Raw genomic sequence first — 23,033 nt, forward strand, 5'->3', positions numbered from 1 at the left:
TTAGTACTCCTCCCTGCTTACTATGTGTTTGTGGGTGAGTAAGAGCAGAGCATGGGATGCTCCAGAGTGTGGGACACTCCGACCCGAGCCTGGGAGGCTCCCTTCTTTCGTATGGTGAAATCTCTTCCCCATATTTTATTGTTACTTGACTAGCGGGGCTAGTCCGTTTTCTTTTAACCAGCGAGGCTGGTATGTTTTTCACGAGTTTTGAATTTAAAGAAATACGTTTTATAACGTTGCATGCATCGAGATTTTTATAATGTAATTTTGTGGGAAAGTATAAACTTTTCTTCCTTTATACTTATTTATTTTGTCCACTCACGCTAACGTTTTTATGTACTTTCCCCCTGAGCCCTTTGGTTTCAATTGCCCAGATCGCAGCATTGCTGACCGGCTTAGGAGTGGAGGCTAGCACCACCTTTGCCATCTATCCTCAGTAGGTTATTTATTAACCTACCTTATGTATTATATTTCGAGTGTGTTCTTTAGATTGCTCTGATTACTCTAAAAAGGGTGGATTTATACATTCGTATAATTATGTGTGTTGGGAGTTGTATAATATTGGAGAAAGTTGAAAGATTTGATTTGCTGGGTTGTAATTTATTTAAATGGTTATGTTTGTGTAGTACGAAGTTTATACTTGGAAATTTGCGGATTGTTGCTTGGACCCCCCGGCTACAAGCCTAGAAATTACTATACGTAGAAGTGTTTTCAGCAGGTTTAGGGTTGTCCACTTTTAGGGGAAGTTCTGTCGAATTTTTCCAAAAAGTGGACCCCGCAGGTCCATCTTGGAGTTAGGAGGGTAATTCCGGGGTGGGTCCTGACAGACGTTTTGCATATTGTTCTATCCATTGAAAAGCAAGTTGGTAAGTAACAGAAGACCATATTCAGTGATCGTGTTTGCAGCTGCAGAGATGGAATCCATGCCTATGATTGTTGAAGGTAAGCTTTAGTTCTTTTGTGATTGTTGTCAAACCTTGTATGCATATGTTGTGGGCATGTATATGGTTTTTACATCAATATGACGCCGTACGTGATCAAGGATTTTTGAATAGACAGACAATGTTTACAATTACCGACAATTTGATCATAAGGCCCATCTCCGATTTGATCTCTATCAGCTCGAGTCAACCACACCAAGAAGGATTTCAGCCTTAACAGTTCGGTTGGAGTGAAGACAGAGCCTATCATGAGGCAGCTGGGCCTGATACATGGGCAGAGCATAAATTGGGCCTGACATAAAATGAAGCTAGAGGCCCGGAAAGAAAAGAGGGGTGTCTAAATTAGCCTATCTCGGAAGACCAACTGAATTGTTTATTGATGAAAAGAAAAAAGGTGACATGAAACCCATTTCAAGATGTCAAGAGTGAAGCTCGGCACATTGGGTTCCCAAATCAAATCAATAGGCGTTCTACAAAAATGGATGTTCACAAAAAAAAAGTGTTTATTCGACGGGTTCAAAGATATATCTGTTGAATAAAAATTGGTACAAAACCCAAAATTCCAATGAACTACAATAGTTTGATCCCGTTATGGGATATGTAGGCAATCTAGTGACCCACTGGATGAAACCACAAATCCAATCCCTTCAGCCAGTCCCAAATTGAATCACTCTCTCCAATCAAATTCTCCCAATACCAAAAATACCAATTCTTGTGAACTACAACGGTTTGATCCCTTTTCAAGAGTATGTAGGCAATCTAGCGACCCACTAGATGCAACCACAAGTCCAAATAGAATCTCTGACTCCACCAGTCAAATTCACCCAAACACCAAAAGGTCAAATCATTCCCAAAATGACCTCAGACACAAATCAAATCCCTAGTTCACTCACACCAAATTCGTCCAAAAACTATTCTCATTCCAAAAATCAATACTCTCTGATGGGTTATTCACTCATTGGAATTCTTGAACTACGAGTGGCTTGATCCCTCTCTAGGGTACGTAGGCAACCCATTCAAATATCCGGGTGTAGCCGCAAAAACAAACAAACACACATCTCATCAGTTGGTTTCTTCATAAATGGAATCAAATAGTGTTTCCCTATAACAAGGGATTGTAATTAAGAGACACATTCTGTCTTGAATGGGTCGAACCTAAAATAATAAAAAATGTATTCACCAAATAAATACGAGTGAAATTATGTTGGGTGACATTTTCGCTCACTGTGTGCAATTTTTTACTCAACATATACTTGAAACCTACATACGAAGAACAAAAATTCAAATATAAAAATATCGAATACTTATATACCTGCATTATAGGTATATAATAACAGCAATAGTCTAAGCAGGAAACTGCACTCAAGAACCTAACAAGTCAATCAGAAATCCAGGTCAATCATTTTTTTATTTCTGAAAATGATAGAATTGACCAGCATATCAGGAGGTTTCCTTTTAATTGTAAAACACACCCAAGAACTTCCATTTCCAATGATTAGATCCCTACACAATGCAATTTGGCCAAGGTTAGGAATCCACCAAGGACAAAATATATACAATCATGCACAACAGATGGAGAAAATTAAAGAGGATTTCTTGCCTTTCCTATGTCCTTACGGAGATGCCATCTACTGGTTGCAAGTTATATTTTATCTCTTTACTTTAGATCTGCAGGTCACAGCAGGACCATAAGTTTCATCCTACTTAGAGCAAGTTCACCCGTTGGGTCACCGGGTCACTTACTATTCACTGCTTTTTAGTGTATATTTTCATTCTCTAGGTCACGAAATACACTGTGCTCGTGACCCAGTGCACGAAATACACTGTGCAGGTCACCATGGTGACCTAGAACACTGTACAGGGTGACCCAGGGCATGAAATACACTGTGCTCGTGACCCAGAGGGTGAAATTAACACTAAAAAGTAGTGAATAGTGGGTGACCTGGTGACCCAACGGGTGAACTTGCTCTTAAGGAATCCCTTTCGAAAAGCTACAATGGTGGACCATAACATGCAATTCTGCCTCCCAAGTGGCTCTTGCTTTCATGATTTACTTTTGTTACTTTCAACTGACCCTGTCTTCTGTTGGAGTAGTCTTGTGTTTTCTGTACCTTTGTACGTATAGCATTCTTGGAAGTTTAAAGCTCAGTCCCCACTTCGATTATCTACTAACTATATGATTTCATTTATTTTCTTCAATTTGTTCTACTTGTAGAAAGAAATTGCAATGTGCTTTGATCGCCAAACCCAAACAATATCCAGAGTCCTATATTTTAAGAGAAATCAGAAATCTACAATGCCACTGATTTCTTCTTCGTTAAGTAGTTACCCTTGTGCACTCAAAAAGAAAAAGCACTTCCCTTTTGAAAAGCTTAAGGTGGTGTGCCATGACATGGATGATGGGACTTTCCAGACTCATGGTCTGCTTCTTTAACTTGTATTGAGAGTGATTCAGAGCATATTGTAGCAACCAAAGTTTTATCACTGGGAGTTGCTCATCTCTGAAATACTACTACCATGTAGCCTTTCTCTTCTAGGTTTCAGAACTCGAAGTAATGCTGTAGCCAGCTGAGGAGTGAAATTTTCAATATTAGTAAGCTCCCAAAACAGAACAAGTTTTGTGTATGGTATTTCTCTCTTTCCTATAATTGTTTAGAAAAACTCCATTCAGGACTCCTAATGTTTCTCACGTCAACATTCTGTATTTGCATATGACATTTTGGGAGGTTTATTTTTTATTTTTGGCAAAGATTTTAAGGAGGTGTAGTAATTTTGTTTTAGGATTTTGGACCCTAAAAAACCCCAAGTTTTTCCCCCGTGTTTCTTTATTTTGTTTTAGTCTTTATCTGTTGGAAGAACTTAACTTCGGGCTCAATCATCTTCATCATTTCAATTTAAGCAGGAAACAACATATATTCTTCTACCAATTGCTCATTGAGTTCATTTGTACCAGGAGATAATAACAAAGCTAAATTTACATCTTATCTTCCATGGCTCAAAAAGTATCAGATGCGAAGAATATCAGCTTGAAGGCATTGGTGGACAAGGGGAGAAACAAAGTAATCTTCGTAGAGGCCGATCATGATTTCATTGATATTCTCTTCAGTTTTTTGATTTTACCAATGGGAAAAATTGTCAGGCTTGCCAGCGACCATTCAACACCACTAGAAACAGGTTGCATGAACAAATTGTATCAGAGTATTGAGAAGCTTGATGTGCAGGTTTTCAGGTCCAATGCATGTAGAGACATGTTGTTACTTCCGCACAGTGCAGCTAACTCTTATTGCAAGAATCTCAAATTGAAAATTATTGACGATGCTGAGCCAACACGGTTTAAGTGCTGTTGGAGTTACTGTCCGTTGCGTTGGTTAAGTTATTATGAAACGGTTCCTTGCCCTTCCTGTTCATATAACGCGCCTACTGAAGTACATCTTTCAGGGGGTGATTCTCCAGTTGGAGGGGTCTTTGTAAAAGAGGGAGCCATGGTTATAGTTACTGATGATTTACAACTGATACCCCCATTAAGTGCAGCAAGCATTTACTTGTTTACCAAGCTTGGAGCCACGAATAGCAATACCACTGAGGAGCTAACTTTCAGTATTGGAGTCGAGCAGGTAATTTTTTAGTATGCCTCATTTTTTTTTACTACTATACCTGTGCCATGGTTTCTGATGTTAAAGTATCTCCCAGGTTTTGAATTTGCATGTGAGCTCATTTGTATCCAAAACGCCATTCACTGAAACTCTGCTGAAGCTGAATCCTGTACCAAAATTAGGTGTGAATTTCAGTCAAGGAAAATGTATTGAATCTCAAATGTCAGAGGCCTCGATGAATGAGGAAAAAGGAAACATCTCTGTCAAGCTCGTAGTGAGTAAATCAAAGAATGTGGTTTGCTATGCAGAAGTACGAGAAGATTTTGTTAACTTGATCTTCAGTTTTTTGACTCTTCCACTTGGGTTTATATTAAAGCAGATGCTGGATTTCCCTTGGAAAGGATGTATTGATCAGTTGTGCAAGGGTGTCCTAGATTTTGATGAGCAATTTTTTAAGTCAAATCACCGCAAGGAATTGCTATGCAATCCCAAACTTGTTCCTGGGTTCAGCTATGAGAACAATCTTTTAGGAATTGAGGAGGCCGTGTACTATATGTTTCCTGATCTGAAGTTGACTTCTGATAGATCCATTATCCCTTCTAACCAGTCCCCAGAGGCACTTAAAGTTAAATTTTTTGATCCCAAATCCCATGGTGATGAAGATAAAAATGCTCAGGGATTCTTAAAAGAACCAGCAATTTTCATAGTAACTGACAATTTGGATGTAAGGCGACTATCTCCAATCTTTCAACTGTCTGTTCTTAATGATTTGAAGGTACATTTCACTGATATTGAGGATCGAACTGTGCATGTTGGCAAGAACGAGGTGAGTTGAATAAATTTTCTTTACTCAAATTTAAGCCATTAGCTAGGTTGATCAATTTATTATAAATTGTTGTCAACTTTGCAGGCTTTGCGTCTTTTGGTGGCTTCTGTTGTTTCTGACTCAATTCTAACCAATGCTTTCCTACGGAAGCCAAAGGAGCCATCGGTTAAGCAAGAGCAGTGAGGACTACTTAAGAAGAGGTAGTGCTTTTGTTGCTACTACACTCGTATGCGTCTTGGTTTTTAAGAACTTCCATTTATAGCAACTAGTCTGCATATTTGGGTGCGAACTCTTTGGTCATGTTTTTGTTACGTAACATTGTGTTGTAAGATTATGCATATTGCTATTGTGTCGGGATTCGTCTGTGTGCGTCTGTCTCTGCTTTCATCATTATGTGAATATGAACTTGTACTGCAGTACTGCCTATGGTAACTTAAGACTGGTTAAGTTTTGTTCTAATCGTATCTAAGTACCTTTATTTATAGATGGTTCTTGATCAGCTAGCCATTATATGCTCAAAGAAGGAAATCTCTGTTTTTTCAGTCACTTGATGTAGAACACCTTTTTCGGGCTTTCGGGGTCGTTTAGGGCCTCAAAACTGCATTTTTCTATTTTACCCGTTTTTGGTTTTCTTAGTTAATTTTGGGTTGTTTTCGTTTTTATCCATGGGCCTTAGGGTTTCGTTGTTAGTCGCCCTAGGGTACTTTTCTCTTATTTATGCAGCCGCAAGTGGCTGCAGAACGCATCTTTCATCTTTTATCAATTAAATTGAGATTATTCTCTTTTATCTCTGGTGGACTCCAGAATCTCTTGCTTAGGTTTATTGCTGGTAAACCTAGTTATCAATCCGACTGCGTCAGGTGGTATCAGAGCAGGTCTTCCCTGTCTCTTTTATTTGCCTTCGTAGCAATGGGTGAAGTCACAAAATCGGATATCGAAGCTCTCACGGCAGCGTTTACCGCTGCCATCAACACCATGAACAATCGGGTGGACGAGCAAATTGGAGAAATTCGTGGGTTGTTGGGAGAAAGAAACAACCACAACAACAACGATCGGAATAGGGACAGGGAAGGAGGCCAGCGAGTTAGGGCTCCACGTAGAGAGGTTGTTGTTCATACTTCAGACTTTGAATCTGAAGAAGATATGGTACAATATGAACCACAAGGACAAGCTGATCAAGATTATAAAGTCAAGGCTGAAATTCCTTTCTTTTCAGTCAACTTGGGTGTAGAAGATTATCTAGATTGGCAGCTTCAGGTGGACAGGTTCTTTGAGATCATGGAAGTTCCTGAGCACAAGCAGGTTAAACATGTTACCTGGAGATTGAAGAGTACTGCTGCAGTTTGGTGGGATAAATTGCAGAACACTCGAAAGAAGCAGAGGAAGCAGGGTGTTAGAACATGGCGAAGAATGAAGCAGTTGATGATGGAGAGGTTCTTGCCAGATGATTATGAGCAGATTTTATACAGGCTGTACATAGAATGTGTCCAAGGAACTAGGACGGTGGGTGATTATACAGCTGAGTTCTTACGCTACTCGGAGCGTAATGAATTAGGGGAAACTGAAGGCCAGAAGGTGGCTCGCTATATCAGTGGACTGAAGCCTTCCATTCAGGAGAGAATTGGGTTACAAACTGTTCATACTATGGCCGAAGTTATGAACCTAGCATTGAAGGCAGAGTTGATGGAGAAGCCTTCACGAGCTTCCTCCTTCCAAAGGTATAACTACCAAAGGAGTACAGATTTGGTTAACGCCTCAACTGCCAAGGGTACAACCACGCTGCAGAGAGCAGAAAACGCTTTTAAAACTTCTAATCCTCCTTTTAAAGGCGCGGGCAGTTCTAGTGGTGCTCAAAATAGGGCCCCGAATCAGAGGTTTAATAATCCCTATGCTAAGCCTACAACAGATATCTGTTATCGATGCAACAAGCCGGGGCATAGGTCTAATGTGTGTCCTGAGAGGAGACAAACTGCCCTTATAGATGATTATGATGAGGATGAAGAAGAAGTTGGAAGAGATGGTGATTATGATGGGGCTGAGTTTGCGGAGGAGGAATCTCCTGAGAAGATTAATATTGTGTTGCAGCGGGTTCTATTATGTCCTAAAGATGAAGGGCAGCGGCGCAATATTTTCAGGTCACTTTGTTCCATTAATAACAAAGTGTGCAATTTAATTGTGGATAATGGAAGCTGCGAAAATTTTGTGGCCAAGAAACTGGTGGAATATTTGCAGTTACCTACGCAACCTCATGAGACACCTTATTCCCTCGGGTGGGTCAAGAAAGGTCCACAAGTTCGAGTTGTTGAATCCTGCAAAGTACCGGTAACCATTGGTAAGCATTATAAAGATGAAGTTTTATGCGACATTATTGATATGGATGCTTGCCATATTTTGTTTGGACGACCTTGGCAATTTGATGTGGATGTGACTTATAAAGGCAGGGACAATGTGATGTTGTTTATGTGGAATAACCATAAAATTGCTATGGCTCCTGTCTGTCAATTTGAGAAATCTGGTGTGAAGAAAGTGGAGAGTTTCCTGACCTTGTCTAGCAGTGAACTTGAGATGGAGAGGGCCTTTAAAGAATCTGAGGTTTTCTGTCCAGTGGTGATAAAGGGGTTGTTGTCTGCAGAAAAGGAAGAAGTGGTGATCCCCAAGGAAGTGCAGAACATATTGGGGGCATTTGAAGAGCTGATCTCGGATGAGTTGCCCAACGAGCTGCCACCTATGAGAGACATTCAACATCAGATTGATTTGGTGCCTGGAGCTAGCTTGCCCAATCTGCCACATTACCGAATGAGTCCCAAGGAGAATGAGATTTTGAGAGAGCAGATTGAAGACTTGTTGAAAAAGGGGTTCATTCGAGAAAGTATGAGTCCTTGTGCAGTTCCAGTCCTCCTTGTTCCTAAGAAGGGCAATCAATGGCGGATGTGTGTTGATAGCAGGGCCATTAATAAGATAACTGTGAAGTACAGGTTCCCTATTCCTCGTTTGGAAGACATGCTTGATGAGCTAGAGGGTTCCAAAGTGTTTACCAAGATAGACCTTCGAAGTGGATATCACCAGATTCGAATCAAGCCAGGAGATGAATGGAAGACAGCTTTTAAGAGCAAGGATGGCTTGTACGAGTGGATGGTTATGCCATTCGGATTGTCTAATGCACCCAGCACTTTTATGAGGCTTATGAACCAGGTTCTTCGCCCTTTTATAGGTTCCTTTGTAGTAGTGTATTTTGATGATATACTGATATATAGCAGGACCAAAGAAGAACATCTGGTGCACTTGAAGCAGGTTTTGGTAGCTTTACAGGAGAATAAACTGTACATCAACCTAAAAAAATGTACATTCTGCACCAGCAAGTTATTATTTCTGGGATTTGTGGTTGGAGAAGAAGGCATTCAGGTTGATGAAGAGAAGGTACGGGCTATAAGAGAATGGCCAGCTCCAAAGACACCTTCTGAGGTGCGGAGCTTTCATGGTTTAGCTACCTTCTACAGGAGGTTTGTGAAGAATTTCAGTACCATTACTGCCCCTATTACTGAATGTTTGAAGAAAGGCAAATTCCAGTGGGGAGAGGAACAAGAGAAGAGTTTTGCCTTGATCAAAGAAAAGCTTTGTACTGCACCAGTTCTCGCTCTTCCTAATTTTGATAAGGTTTTTGAGGTTGAATGTGATGCTAGTGGCGTGGGAGTAGGTGCTGTGTTGTCACAAGAGAAGAAACCAGTAGCATTCTTTAGTGAAAAGCTGAGTGAAGCTCGCCAGAAGTGGAGTACTTATGATCAAGAATTTTATGCAGTGTTTCGAGCATTGAGGCAATGGGAGCACTACCTGATTCAGAGAGAATTTGTACTGTTCACGGATCATCAAGCCTTAAAGTACCTTAATAGTAAGAAAACTGTGAATAAGATGCATGCCAGGTGGGTGAGTTTTTTGCAGAAATTTCCTTTTGTGATTCAACATAAATCTGGTACTCTTAATAGGGTGGCAGATGCTTTGAGTAGGAGGGCTTCCTTGCTGGTCACCTTAGCTCAGGAGATTGTGGGGTTTGAGCTCTTGAAGGAGTTGTGTGAGGAAGATACTGATTTTAAGGAGATCTGGACCAAATGCAGTAGCAATAATGCAGTTGCAGATTTTTATGTGAATGAAGGGTATTTATTCAAAGGCAATCGGATATGTATCCCTAGTTCTTCATTGCGAGAAAAACTGATTAGAGATCTGCATGGAGGGGGTTTGAGTGGGCACTTGGGCCGAGACAAAACTATTGCTAGCCTTGAGGAGAGGTATTTCTGGCCACAGTTGAAGAAGGACACAGGAACTATCGTAAGAAAGTGCTACACCTGCCAGGTCTCTAAGGGTCAGTCTCAAAACACAGGTCTTTATCTACCTTTACCTGTTCCTGATGATATTTGGCAGGACCTTGCTATGGATTTTGTGTTGGGACTACCCCGTACCCAAAGGGGAGTGGATTCAGTGTTTGTGGTAGTTGACAGGTTCTCTAAGATGGTGCATTTCATCTCATGTAAGAAGACTGCTGATGCTTCTAATATAGCTAAACTGTTCTTCAGAGAAGTGGTTCGTTTGCATGGAGTACCCAAGTCCATTACATCTGACAGAGACACCAAGTTCCTTAGCCATTTCTGGATTACCTTGTGGAGGATGTTTGGAACAACTTTGAACCGTAGCAGCACAGCTCATCCTCAAACTGATGGACAGACAGAGGTTACTAATAGAACCTTGGGTAACATGGTTCGGAGTGTTTGTGGAGATAGGCCCAAACAATGGGATTATGCTTTACCACAGGTGGAGTTTGCTTATAACAGTGATGTGCATAGTGCAACAGGGAAGTCCCCATTCTCCTTAGTTTATACTGCTGTTCCTCGACATGTGGTGGATTTGGTAAAGCTTCCTAAAGTTCCTGGTGTTAGTGTTGCTGCTGAAAGCATGGCCAAGGATGTGCAGTTTGTTCGAGAATCAACTAAAGCCAAATTGGAACTAACTAATGCCAAGTATAAAGCTGCAGCTGACAAGCATCGGCGAGTTAAAGTGTTCCAGGAAGGTGATGATGTGATGGTGTTCCTGAGGAAGGAGAGATTCCCTGTTGGTACCTATAACAAGTTGAAGCCCAGAAAATATGGTCCTTTTAAGGTGGTGAAGAAGATCAATGATAACGCTTATGTTGTTGCACTTCCAGATTCAATGGGCATTTCTAACACTTTCAATGTTGCTGATCTGCATGAGTTTCGTGAAGATGAGGCTCTTTATCCTGAAGAGAACTCGGGGTCGAGTTCTTCGGAGGTGGAGGAGACTGATGTAGAACAGATGGCGGTCCAATTTCAAGAACAATTGGATCGTGCTAAAGGTGGAAACCAAAAAGTGACTAGTAGACGTGAAATGGGCCTCCGGAGTCCGATTGGGACGCACTTTAGCTTTCCGGAAAGGGAATCGCGCCAGAAATCAAACTCGTTGCTATGCCACAATGTGTGACCTTTTTCGGGCTTTCGGGGTCGTTTAGGGCCTCAAAACTGCATTTTTCTATCTTACCCGTTTTTGGTTTTCTTAGTTAATTTTGGGTTGTTTTCGTTTTTATCCATGGGCCTTAGGGTTTCGTTGTTAGTCGCCCTAGGGTACTTTTCTCTTATTTATGCAGCCGCAAGCGGCTACAGAACGCATCTTTCATCTTTTATCAATTAAATTGAGATTATTCTCTTTTATCTCTGGTGGACTCCAGAATCTCTTGCTTAGGTTTATTGCTGGTAAACCTAGTTATCAATCCGACTGCGTCATCACTTATATATGATATGCAATGCACCTCACTCTCTAGAAATAGTGGATTGTGTTGTGTTGATTCACAGCAGAATATTTCTGACCTTAGAAATAGGACTTGATTCTCATGTACATCATTCTGACCTTTCAAATAGGACTTGCTTCTCATGTATAGATCACACTAGCAAAAAGGCCCGCGCGATGCTGCGGGTGTCTTGAATTTTATACATACTAAATTGATTGAGAAGACAGACATGTCAAACCTTGAACGATTTGTGAAGGGTCAAAATTGGTTTTCATTTTGGCACTCTAGATATGCAGTTCTGTTGAAGAGAGTACAGTATGAATTATTTAGAATACTGATAATAAATAAGGCACTTCCAAAGTTTTAAGCATCTCAATTCTTAAACTTAGAAGGTATCTTGAACTTGGAGTAGGGCTTTATAAAACTTGTCTTTGCTTGCGAGGAGCAATCCTTGAGTGGCAAGTCATCCCTCATAGCAATAAAAGAATCGAAGCACCTCCTGGTTGTCCTCCTGAGTTTCCTAGAAGACATTCAACAGATTCCCGATATAGCTTAATCCCTGCAAGTTTTGTCAAAAATATCATAGTAAGTGCCAAGTATAGTCCCACGCCCACAGAATATAAATAAAGGAAGGAATAATGTGCATCATCCTGTAAACATCCCCAAGTAAAATCCAAACTACACTTCTGCACTAAAAACACTTTCGCAATCCAAACCAAATCCAACAATTACAACCCTTTCACAAAGTATGATTAGCACTCCTAATTCAATTCCCACCTCCAACGGTTGCCAGTCGCTAGAATTAAAGCAGGAAGATCTACTGGTTATGGAAGGTAGAGGCTTTGGTAGGTTTATAAATTGCAATTACCAATTATGCAATTCAAACCAAAACCAAACTACACAGGCATGAAGTTCATAATTTCCAATAGATCTTACATCAACTATGCGGTGCAAAAAGAAGAGAGTGTTGGCAGCATTGCTGCCTAGACGCTGCCATCAGGTAAACAATATGCTGTAGAAAAATATCGTGCACAACAGAATCATGGGACTCTTCATCGACTTGAAGCACATAATGCCATTATCAAGTTCTACCTTTCCAAACAGATCAAACGGTAATTTGAATTTACTATCGCAACTAATAGCAAACATAACTAACTCACTGATAAATGATAATTTCTTATCCGTTCTTTCAATCCACCAAAAAATGACACAGGCACGAAGTTCATAATTTTGAAACTGTACGCCGAAGGAAGAAGTGAATTAAACCCAAATTTAAAGGGAAATCTTACTAAAGCAGCTGAACCCAGATATTTAGTCACATAATATCTGCCTGCAATCATGGTGTTTTTCACAGTAGGCAGATCCTTGTTTGCTTCAAATCCAGTCCTGCAAATGGCAGACTACATGATTACAGCTGATAGAAACATAAACTCGAACCTCTATGTAGAGATTCAAAGATACAAAAAGAGCCTCTCAAGCTAGTGATTTTTCTAGTACTGATAAATTAATAAATTTTCAATGTAGTAATGTGGCAACTTATTGTTTTTTTTTTTTTTTGAATAATCGAGCCAGTAGGGCTAATATATATTCATCACAAGCCAGAATATGCCATTACATACCCTTCTGCTGCCATCTATAGACAGACAAGAAGATAGTGGTAGTACCCACAATTGTACATAGAAAATAGACCAACTCATTGTACAATGTGGCAACTTATTGTTAACTTGTCGTATATCACAACAAATAGGTATTTTCTGGATAATGTATTTCACTCGTCTGCTACGACAATATAGAACAATCACTATTTCTCAACCAAATACAGTCTTAAATAGAAAAAAAGTGGTTTATTTTTTAACAATCTAAACTGACAACCTAGATTCATTTGTACTTAAACAGCAGCATGATAAAATTATTAAAAGAGAGACTCTGTATGAGTTTCCCAAAAACTGAGTTCATTTACCTATCTTATGCTGCGATCTTTATTAGTGAAGACACAGGCTGGCTTATAAACTGCAAAAACTTTGTGATTTAAGCAACTTAATGCTCTAGTTAACAATATCAATGCATAAGTCTACAATATGAATCAAGATCTTGGGGAATTACACATAATTGTATAAAGAAAAAGAAAAAGAATTAAATAAAAAGGCTAACCTGAACATTGCTTTCTTTCATCAAAATCTCCTGGGCCTTCTCATAGAGCCCCCTTACCTATTGAGCAAATAAATATGTCAACAAAAGATATCAATGAATGAAGCATGAAAAGACATTTGACTACAGAAATTACCAGGAAACTAAACAAACAATCAACAACTCGAACCTGGGGGTTAAGGCCAAAATAATTTAGATATGGTATAGATTAAAGGGCAATGATTTACTGAAATGGACTTGATCCAACTTTTGAGAACTAATCAGCTTAAATATGTAGTTCAAAAGTGATACACTACACAAACCAATCCAGAAACTCATAATACATAATATAAAAGTAACGCCATCAACAGAGTCATTAATCCTTCACTTTGTGATTTAAGCATTTCACATTTTTGTGTGTATGTATTTTATAGTTGTTATACAGTTGACCAACTATCCCAAACAACTTTTCCTTGATCTCTTATCAATGCCATAGCTATCCGTGAAGAAATATTTTCATTCCTATTTCTTAAGTGTATATTTTTTCAAATGTTGCTCATTCATCTTAACATTTCCTCTCCATGACACTTTTGCAACCAAGTGATTTCCAAACCACCAAAAACCTAATCCTAATCCCCTAAACCATTCATGTAGAACTCTCCTGTCAACCATTTAGTCACTAACCTATATTGTAATCATACCTCCCGTAAACCATTCAACTCCCTCATTGTCAATAACTAACAATAATCTTCGCCTGCTCAAAAAAGAAGAAGCTACCAATAATCGATGCCAGAAATCAATCACTTCTTAGTCTAAATCCTCTCTGAGAAGTTTAGTCAGCACTTCAACTTTTTCAAAATTAAGACATAAAGCATCATGACTTGGATACACATTTACGCAAGCGTACGTATCGTTATCAAGATATGGAAATATTATGCCCAAAGTTTATCGTACCACGGGGATTAGTGGCTAACCCACAATCCTTGGGTAATCGGAAATAAAGACACTTAGCAAACAAAGAAAAGAAAAAGAAATTAAATAAAAATGTTAATCTAAGGCACCAAGGCTTAGCAATGCTCGGCTTTGATTTTTACCAAAGCCTAATCAAAACTAAGAACCTAGTGGTGGATATTCACAAATGAGTGGAAGAGTTCAATATTTGGGAGTTGATTTCAACTTAACAAAAAGATAATGAATGTAAAGCAATAAAAATAAAAATGAAATGTAAACAATAAAAATGAGAATGCCTGGTGTTAGGGAGGTTCCTTCACCCAAATCTCATGTGTCGGAAGCTAATCTAATATAGATGCATATTTCCTATTTTGGCGGTAGCCATATCCAAGGCGATTCAAGGCTTAAGGACCGAAATTCCCTTTTATGGTATTCCTACTCCGGTTCAAGGGCCGTAGGAACTCACTTGGCATGAATTAGAGCCGGTTCAAGGGTCACTAATTCACATCAAGAGGCGTAGAGATCGAGGAATTAGACTACTAAGCGACCCGCCCGCGCAATCACGCAACGGGTGTAAATCACCATGCTTATAACCCCTCGAATACAAAATTGAAGGTTTCTAGCTTAGGAATTAGAGGAGGTCAAGCCTCTAACTCCATCCTAGACATGCTCAAAATACACACCCTAGAGTTGACTAGGCTCCTAGACATGCATTTTAACCCAACAAAAATAGATATAAGCATCCATCATATGAAAATTGCATCATTACATTAAATTAAACATCTTTTACACAAAATTTGGGTTAGGGACACAACCCTAAAACCCAACAAAGAAATTACTCACAACCCATAACTATGAACATCAAAGATACAAAATTCAAAGAGAAAAGATTATAGAAGTGTAGGAGAACACAAAGGTAGCCACAATTAGCTAGGGAGCTAATATGACTTCCCTTGAATTACAACTCCCACAAATACCTAAAGCTTGAATCTTGTAGCTTTTGATGAATCCTTGAAGCTTGTGTGAGAAATTCTATGAATACCCAAAAGAAAACTAAAACTATTATGAAAAATGGAGGAGGAGGAGAGGAGAGAGAGAGAGCAGCCTAAAAGGGCTGCCTCTGTTTTAGGTGTGGTGCGGCACTGTTGTTCTAGGGTGAGGTAGGTTTGTTGCAGATGAGGGATATATATATATATATATATATATATCTGTGTGGTCTCGGTGGTGTGGCTGCAAAAAAAGGAGAAGTGAATGGGTATAAGGCCACGTGGCAAGAAGTGATAGGAAGAAAAGGAAAAAGGAGAGAAAATAAAAAGAAAAAAGAGAAATGGTGGAGAGTGCACGTGGGGAGGGGAGGGGAAGAAAGGAAATAAAAAAGCTGGTGCTGACGTCATCATGACGTCAGCAAAGGCTGAATATATATATATATTTTTTCCCTTATCTTTTCTCTTTTTCTTGTCTTTTCTTTTTTTCTTTTCTTCTTCCTTCTTTTTGCTTTCTTCTTCTCTCTTCTCAATACACTTCCGCATATGTTATCAGAGACAATTGGATTCCACTCCCTTGATGGCGTTGACCATGTTGACCCTCATTGATTATTTCGTCATTTTCTCGGAAACTCCAATTTGTTCCAATTTTACTCAATTTTCTCTCGTTTCCGCAATTCCGCTTATTTTCTACACAGTAAATAAAAATGGATTAATTACATATTAATTGACATGAGGATTTGCTTATTTATAGTGTTTTAGATATAATTACACGCATATAAATGCGTATAATCACATCACGCATACATGAAAATGATAAATACATGCAACTAAAATAGTGATAGATAATCAGCGTGCTCTACCTATAATAGCTCACAGAGAGAGAGAGAGAGAGAGAGAGAGAGAGAGAGAGAGAGAGAGAGAGAGAGAGAGAGAGAGAGAGAGAGAGAGAGAGAGAGAGAGAGAGAGAGCATTCACTTACATTGAGAGAACAGGGATTGCTGAAATTACCCAACGCATGCAAAAAGGAGAGAGAAGAAACTATTGAATATTGGCTTTATTTAATTGGTGGGCAAAATCCAATTGAATATTGAATATTGGCCATTCAATTGGATTTTGCCCACCAATTAAATGGCCCATGGTGATCACGAGGGCAAGGCCCCTAGGTTAATTAGGATAGGATATATATATATATATATATATATATATATATGTATGTCTAGATTAATTAGACAACACACATATATGCCTCCAGTATTGCAAAGACAGAGAGTTAACTAGGTTATTGGTGTATTGGGTTTTGGGTAGAGTTTATTCTCAAACTCTAATTGTATTCCCTCCAATTGATTATAGTGGAATTTCTCGCCGGCTCCGAAGTGGACGTAACTCAATCACATTGATTGAGTGTACCACTATAAATTCTTGTGTTCTTGTGTTTGCTTTTTTTCGTTGTTCGGTTGCTCATCTAGTTCCATATCAATATCGTGTTTGTTACGCTTCCGCACAACAAACTGGTATCAGAGCTCTGGTTTTGAATTGGGAGTTGATTCATTGATTGGAAATCATGGTTGACGAGAAAAAGAAAGGGGCTGAGTCTTCAGGTTCTTCGCGTTGGTCGACTTCCAGGCCATCAATTGGTAATGCCAAATTTGAAGTTGAAAAGTTTAATGGCACCAACAATTTTGGCATGTGGCAGTGTGAGATGATGGATGTCTTGTGTCAACAAGAATTAGATATAGCTCTGGAAGATAAACCTGCAGACATAGATGACGTGGAGTGGGCAAGAATTAACAAGTGGGCTTGTGGTTCTATCAGAATGTGCCTTGCTAAAGATAAAAAATTCTTTGTCATGAAAGAAACTTCTGCAAAAGAGTTGTGGAAGAAATTAGAAGACCAATATATAATCAAGAGTGCTGAAAACCGGTTTCACCTGAACAGGCGGCTTTTCCGATTTAATTATCGACAGGGTGTTTCTGTGTCTGAACACATCAGTGATTTCAATAAGATACTTGCAGATTTGGCTAATTTGGATGTGAAAATTAGTGATGAGGATAAAGCATTGTGTTTGCTAAATTCTCTTCCTGACGAGTATGAGTATTTGATTACAACTTTGTTGCATAGAAAGAATGATGTGAAATTTGATGATGTGTGTAATTCATTGATAAATAATGAGTGCAGAAAGAAAGAGAAGCAACTTCAGAATGTTTCAGGTGAAGCACTTATAGTAAGGGGCAGATCTGATGAGAGAAAACCTACTGGAAAAAAGGTAAATCTCGTTCCAAGTCAAGAAGTAAATTTCCTGCAAAAGATGAGTGTGCTTTTTGTCGCAACAAAGGTCATTGGAAGAAAGATTGTCCTAAGTTGAAGAATAGAGACAAGAAGGATTCTGAAGTGAATGTTGTAAGAGATGATGAAGATGATGACTTTGATTTTGCTTTGAGTTGTTCATCAGTTTTTGAAGATTTTGAAGAAGAAGAGATTGAGTTTGCTTTGGTTAGTTCATCTGCAGTTGGTTATTCTGACAAGTGGATTATGGATTCAGGTTGTTCACATCATATCTGCCCTAATAGGGAGTGGTTCTCTACTTTCAAGGAGTTGAATGGTGGAATAGTTTTGATGGGAGACAATAGTCCTTGCAGAACAAGAGGGATTGGTACAATTCGTCTCAAGATGCATGATGGAGTAGTCAGAGAATTAACTAATGTTCGGTATGTTCCAAATTTGAAGAAAAATCTTATCTCTTTGGGAACTTTAGAATCAAAAGGGCACACAATTACATTGAAAAGTGGAGTTGCTAAAGTTGTCTCTGGTTCACTTGTGATGATGAGAGGTGAAAGGTTCAGAAATTTATATTTTCTACAAGGGAGCACAGTGACAGGTGAAACAGCAATATCTGAGACTATAGATGATGATGCAAACAATACAAAATTATGGCATATGAGTCTTGGACATGCTGGTGAGAAAGCAATGCAGGGATTAGTGAAGCAAGGTCTATTGAAAGGTGCAAAGACAGGAAAATTAGAATTTTGTGAACATTGTGTCTTGGGAAAACAGACTAGAGTTAAATTTGGCACCACAGTTCATCAAACTAAAGGTACTCTAGATTATGTTTACATTGATGTATGGGGACCTACCAAAACTGCATCTTTGGGAGGTAAGCATTATTATGTCTCTTTTGTTGATGACTTTTCTAAAAGAGTATGCATGTACACCATGAAGCATAAAGATGAAGTCTTAGATATATTTGTCAAGTGGAAGAAGATGATTGAGACTCAGACCGGTCGAAAAATTAAGAGGCTCAGGTCAGATAATGGTGGTGAATACAAATCTGATCCGTTCTTGAAACTATGTCAAGATGAGGGCATTGTGAGACACTTCACAGTTAGAGAGACACCACAACAGAATGGGGTGGCAGAGCGCATGAATCGGACTTTATTGGAGAAAATTCGGTGTATGTTGTCTAATTCTGGATTAGGCAAAGAATTTTGGGCTGAGGCAGTTGTGTATGCAAGCCATCTCATTAATAGGTTACCTACTGCTGCACTTGAGGGAAAAACTCCCATGGAGGTATGGTCTGGTAAACCTGCTACTGATTATCATTATTTACATATTTTTGGTTGTCCTGCTTATTTTCATGTCAGGGAAAGCAAGCTTGATCCAAGGGCCAAGAAAGCTATATTCTTGGGATTTAATGAGGGTGTTAAGGGATTTAAGCTTTGGTGTTCAGATGTGAAGAAAGTTGTTGTAAGCAGAGATGTGACTTTTGATGAGGCTATTATGGTTGATCAGAACAAGCAGAAAAATTCTAAAGAGCAGAGAATGACCGTAGAGAGTTTGCAGCAGGTGGAGTTAAAGAAAAAAATTGTTGAAACTCCAATTGATCCAGTGAGTCCTAATGTTGATTCAGATGATTTAAATATTGAGGACATGAGTATTGAAGTAGAGGCTCCAATCCAAGAGCCTACACAGCATGATGGACCAATTGCAACTACAAAGGGAAAAAAGAATGCTCAAAAGCCAGCTTGGCTTAATGATATGGTGACTTATGCACTTCCAGTTACTGAAGAAGAAATTCCTACTACTTATGAAGAAGCTGTCATACATGCAGATTGTGTAGAATGGGAAAAAGCTATGGGTGAGGAGATGAAGTCTCTTCACAAGAATAAAACATGGGAGTTGGTTTAGTTACCGCATGGGAAGAGAGCAATTGGTTGCAAGTGGGTGTTTGCTAAAAAGGAAGGATCACGGTATAAGGCTAGATTGGTAGCTAAAGGCTACGCACAAAAAGAAGGAATTGACTACAATGAGGTATTTTCTCCTGTTGTTAAGCATTCTTCTATTCGTATTTTATTGGCCTTGATTGCACAGTTTGATATTGAGTTAGCACAGCTTGATGTAAAAACTGCTTTCTTACATGGTGAATTAAAAGAAGAGATATATATGACTCCGCCAGAAGGATTTAAAATTGCTGGTAAAGAAAATTGGGTCTGCAAACTGCATAAATCATTATATGGTTTGAAACAATCTCCAAGGTAGTGGTACAAGCGGTTTGATAAATTTATGTTCGGTCAGAAGTACACTCGGAGTCTTTATGATCCATGTGTTTATTTTCGCAAGCTACAGGATGGGACCTTCATTTATTTGCTCTTATATGTTGATGATATGTTAATTGCATCTAAGAGCAAGGTGGAGATAAATAAATTAAAATCACAATTGAGTAGTGAATTTGAGATGAAGGACTTGGGAGAAGCTAAAAAGATTTTGGGCATGGAAATTGAAAGAGATAAATCAAGAGGCAAAGTTTGTGTTAACGTTTGGATCCGTTGGGGATCTAATTAACGTAAAGAAAGAGATAGAGAGAGAGATTGACACAAGATGTATAGTGGTTCACCTCCCGCCTTAGCGGGAGACTACGTCCACTTGAAAGCTTATACTAGTGTGTCGAGCCTTGCGGCCCAAGTGCATTACAAAGTGTGTAATGGAGTGTGTTGAATGGTGTTTAAGTGGGAGGAGGCATTCCTTTTATAGGTGAAGGAATGCTCCTCCTTTACATTTTCTTAGATGTGGGACAAGAACCCACTATTCTAGTCTAGAAAGCCTATTTGTGAGGGCATGTTGGCAAGGCCGGGAAGGTGGCTTCCCGGCGACGGATTTGCCTCTTCCGGATACCGTGGCGTAGCTTGAACATAGGGCTACAAGATGCATGTCTCGGTTGGGCCTTGCCATGTCTCGTGGACGTCCCAAAGTGGGTGTTACTTATGCTTGGTGATGTAGAGAACTAGCTTGCTAGTGTAGGTATAAACAGTTTGTTTGTCACAGAAGCAATATTTGAAGAAGGTACTGCATCGATTTGGCATGAATGATAAATCTAAACCTGTAAGTACACCTCTTGCCTCTCACTTTAAGCTTAAATCTACTATGTCTCCTAGCACAGATGATGATATGAAATATATGGCTAAAGTTCCTTATGCTAGTGCTGTTGGTAGCTTGATGTATTGTATGGTGTGTACTAGACCGGATATTTCACAGGCCTTAAGTGTGGTGAGTAGATATATGCATAACCCAGGTAAAGGTCATTGGCAAGCAGTGATGTGGATTCTATGGTATATTCTTGGCACTGTGGATGTTGGATTAGTTTTTCAGCAGGATAAGACAAGTCAATGTGTTGTTGGATATGTGGACTCTGATTTCGCAGGTGATTTGGATAAGTGACAGTCTACTACAGCTTATGTGTTTACTCTTGCTAGTGGACCGGTGAGTTGGAAGTCGAATTTGCAATCTACAATTGCTTTGTCGACTACAGAAGCTGAATATATGGCAGTAACAGAGGGTGCAAAAGAAGCAGTTTGGCTTCTTGGTTTATTTGAGGACTTGGGAATTATTCAAGAATATGTGGATATTTTTTGTGACAGTCAAAGTGCTATTCATTTAGCAGAGAACCAAGTTACTCATGCTCGTACTAAACATATCAATGTCAAATTTCACAAGATTCGTCAGATGGTGGAGGATGGTGATGTTCAACTCCTCAAAATTGGAACTGCAGATAATCCTGCTGATATGTTGACAAAGTTAGTTCCATTGAGCAAGTTCAAGCATTGCTTGAACTTGGTTGGTATTTGTGGAATTTGAAATTCCCTACGGGGATGTCGGAGCGGCGATTGGTTTTGAAGTTCTATTTTGGAGAATTTACATGAAAATAAAGCCAAGGTGGAGATTATTGAATATTGGCTTTATTTAATTGGTGGGCAAAATCCAATTGAATGGCCCATGGTGATCACGTGGGCAAGGCCCCTAGGTTAATTAGGATAGGATATATATATATATATATATGTATGTCTAGATTAATTAGACAACACACATATATGCCTCCAGTATTGCAAAGAGAGAGAGTTAACTAGGTTATTGGTGTATTGGGTTTTGGGTAGAGTTTATTCTCAAACTCTAATTGTATTCTCTCCAATTGATTATAGTGGAATTTCTCGCCGGCTCCGAAGTGGACGTAGCTCAATCACATTGATTGAGTGTACCACTATAAATTCTTGTGTTCTTGTGTTTTCTTTTTTTCGTTGTTCGGTTGCTCATCTAGTTCCATATCAATATTGTGTTTGTTACGCTTCCGCACAACAGAAACATCTATAGTATCTTCAACATATGATGATTTCTGAAAAATTAAATAATAATAACAAAATAAAACAATATTCAATGTGATAAACTGGATGATGGTATGATAATTCCAATATTGTGAGAATCAGCTTCAGCATAATCTGTAGTAGACATGATTATTAATGGATGGATGGCAGGTAGTGAGAAGAGTGGAGATGAGATTGTTCATGATTAGGTAGAGTGAGAAGTTGTGTACAGTCAGAGAATCAGTAAAGTTTGTTTTTTCTTGAATTCAATTCCATGTTGTCTTTCTCTAGTCTCTATTGGCTTGGCTTAGATTTAGTAGGTTTCATGTTTTATAGTTGTTTGTTCAAGTATAAAATGCTGTATTTACTAGAATGAGAAACAATGAGAATTGGTACCTGGTCTCTTGAATTCCATGGATTGAAAAGTTCGTGCCTAATATTTGCAGTCCCATTTGATGAATTTGGTTGCCTATGCTTATAACTATTAGTCTGCGAGTAATTCAATACAAAGTTTAATACTTCTATAATAAGTGTTTGAGCCCAAAAGTAATTTTAGCAAGATCGTTTAGTGGATTTAGCATAGCGGGCCAATACCTGCGGCCCAAAAATAAGCTTACTTGGATTTGGGTTACAGCTTCGCCCATTCCGTAATCCATAAGGAAGACGAAACCTTATTGGAGGCAAGTAGCAGAGATTGAATAGGAAACCTCAATCAATAATCTTTCTGTAGCAAGGAACAGTCGAAGACCTAGGTATAAATACTAGGGTTCAAGGACACAAACAAGACATCTCTCGAATCAACTAATCCCAGCGATTACAAAGCCTCCCCGGAGAAAACCTTCAACCTTGTTGAAACCCGGTGACCGCACGCCAGTTCTAGTCTCCCCGCGAGCCGACTGTCAGCATCACCAGATCAATCCGGCGACCGTACTTCCAGTCCTAGTCTCCCCGCGAGCCGACTGTCAGTGCTACTGCCACCGACACAACCAGTGAAGCAAGGGTAACGCCCTCGCAACCCAGCGAAGCTAAAGTCACGCTTTAGCAAGACCCGTGCTTTCTCACAACTTCCCAGTGATTGCTCTGCTTAGTCTACAATACTAAGTATCGATACGGTGAACGCGAAGAGATCACACCCAAAGTCCTTATCCGTAAGGCAGAAGTCCTTTTCCGAAAGGCTAGAGAAGAACCCTGTGAC

At 39.3% G+C, this 23,033-nt stretch overlaps 1 protein-coding gene across 4 annotated transcripts; it reads left to right on the top strand.

Moving 5' to 3' along the window:
* The first annotated feature begins 3,385 nt into the window (after positions 1-3,385).
* LOC112167377 lies at positions 3,386-5,833 on the top strand. 4 transcript variants are annotated; one of them, XM_024304390.2, is made up of 4 exons: positions 3,386-3,534; positions 3,895-4,555; positions 4,632-5,360; positions 5,445-5,833. In XM_024304390.2, the coding sequence occupies exons 2-4, from the start codon at positions 3,932-3,934 to the stop codon at positions 5,541-5,543; spliced, it is 1,452 nt and encodes a 483-aa protein (XP_024160158.1). In that variant the 5' UTR covers positions 3,386-3,534; positions 3,895-3,931; the 3' UTR covers positions 5,544-5,833. The 4 variants fall into 4 exon arrangements, with proteins under 4 accessions (XP_024160158.1, XP_040362743.1, XP_024160159.1 ...); XM_040506809.1 differs by having other exon boundaries at positions 3,390-3,534; positions 3,844-4,555; XM_024304391.2 differs by having other exon boundaries at positions 3,394-3,568.
* The last annotated feature ends 17,200 nt before the right edge of the window (positions 5,834-23,033 follow it).

Source organism: Rosa chinensis, chromosome 5, assembly GCF_002994745.2.
Source record: "Rosa chinensis cultivar Old Blush chromosome 5, RchiOBHm-V2, whole genome shotgun sequence".
NCBI lineage: Eukaryota > Viridiplantae > Streptophyta > Magnoliopsida > Rosales > Rosaceae > Rosa > Rosa chinensis.

What these genes read in the sequence shown, in the direction of transcription:
- LOC112167377 (XM_024304390.2), top strand. Translation starts at nt 3,932, where the DNA reads ATGGCTCAAAAAGTATCAGATGCGAAGAATATCAGCTTGAAGGCATTG. An exon ending in TCAGTATTGGAGTCGAGCAG is followed by an intron (nt 4,556 to 4,631) that starts GTAATTTTTTAG and finishes AGTATCTCCCAG; the next exon opens with GTTTTGAATTTGCATGTGAG. An exon ending in TGCATGTTGGCAAGAACGAG is followed by an intron (nt 5,361 to 5,444) that starts GTGAGTTGAATA and finishes TCAACTTTGCAG; the next exon opens with GCTTTGCGTCTTTTGGTGGC.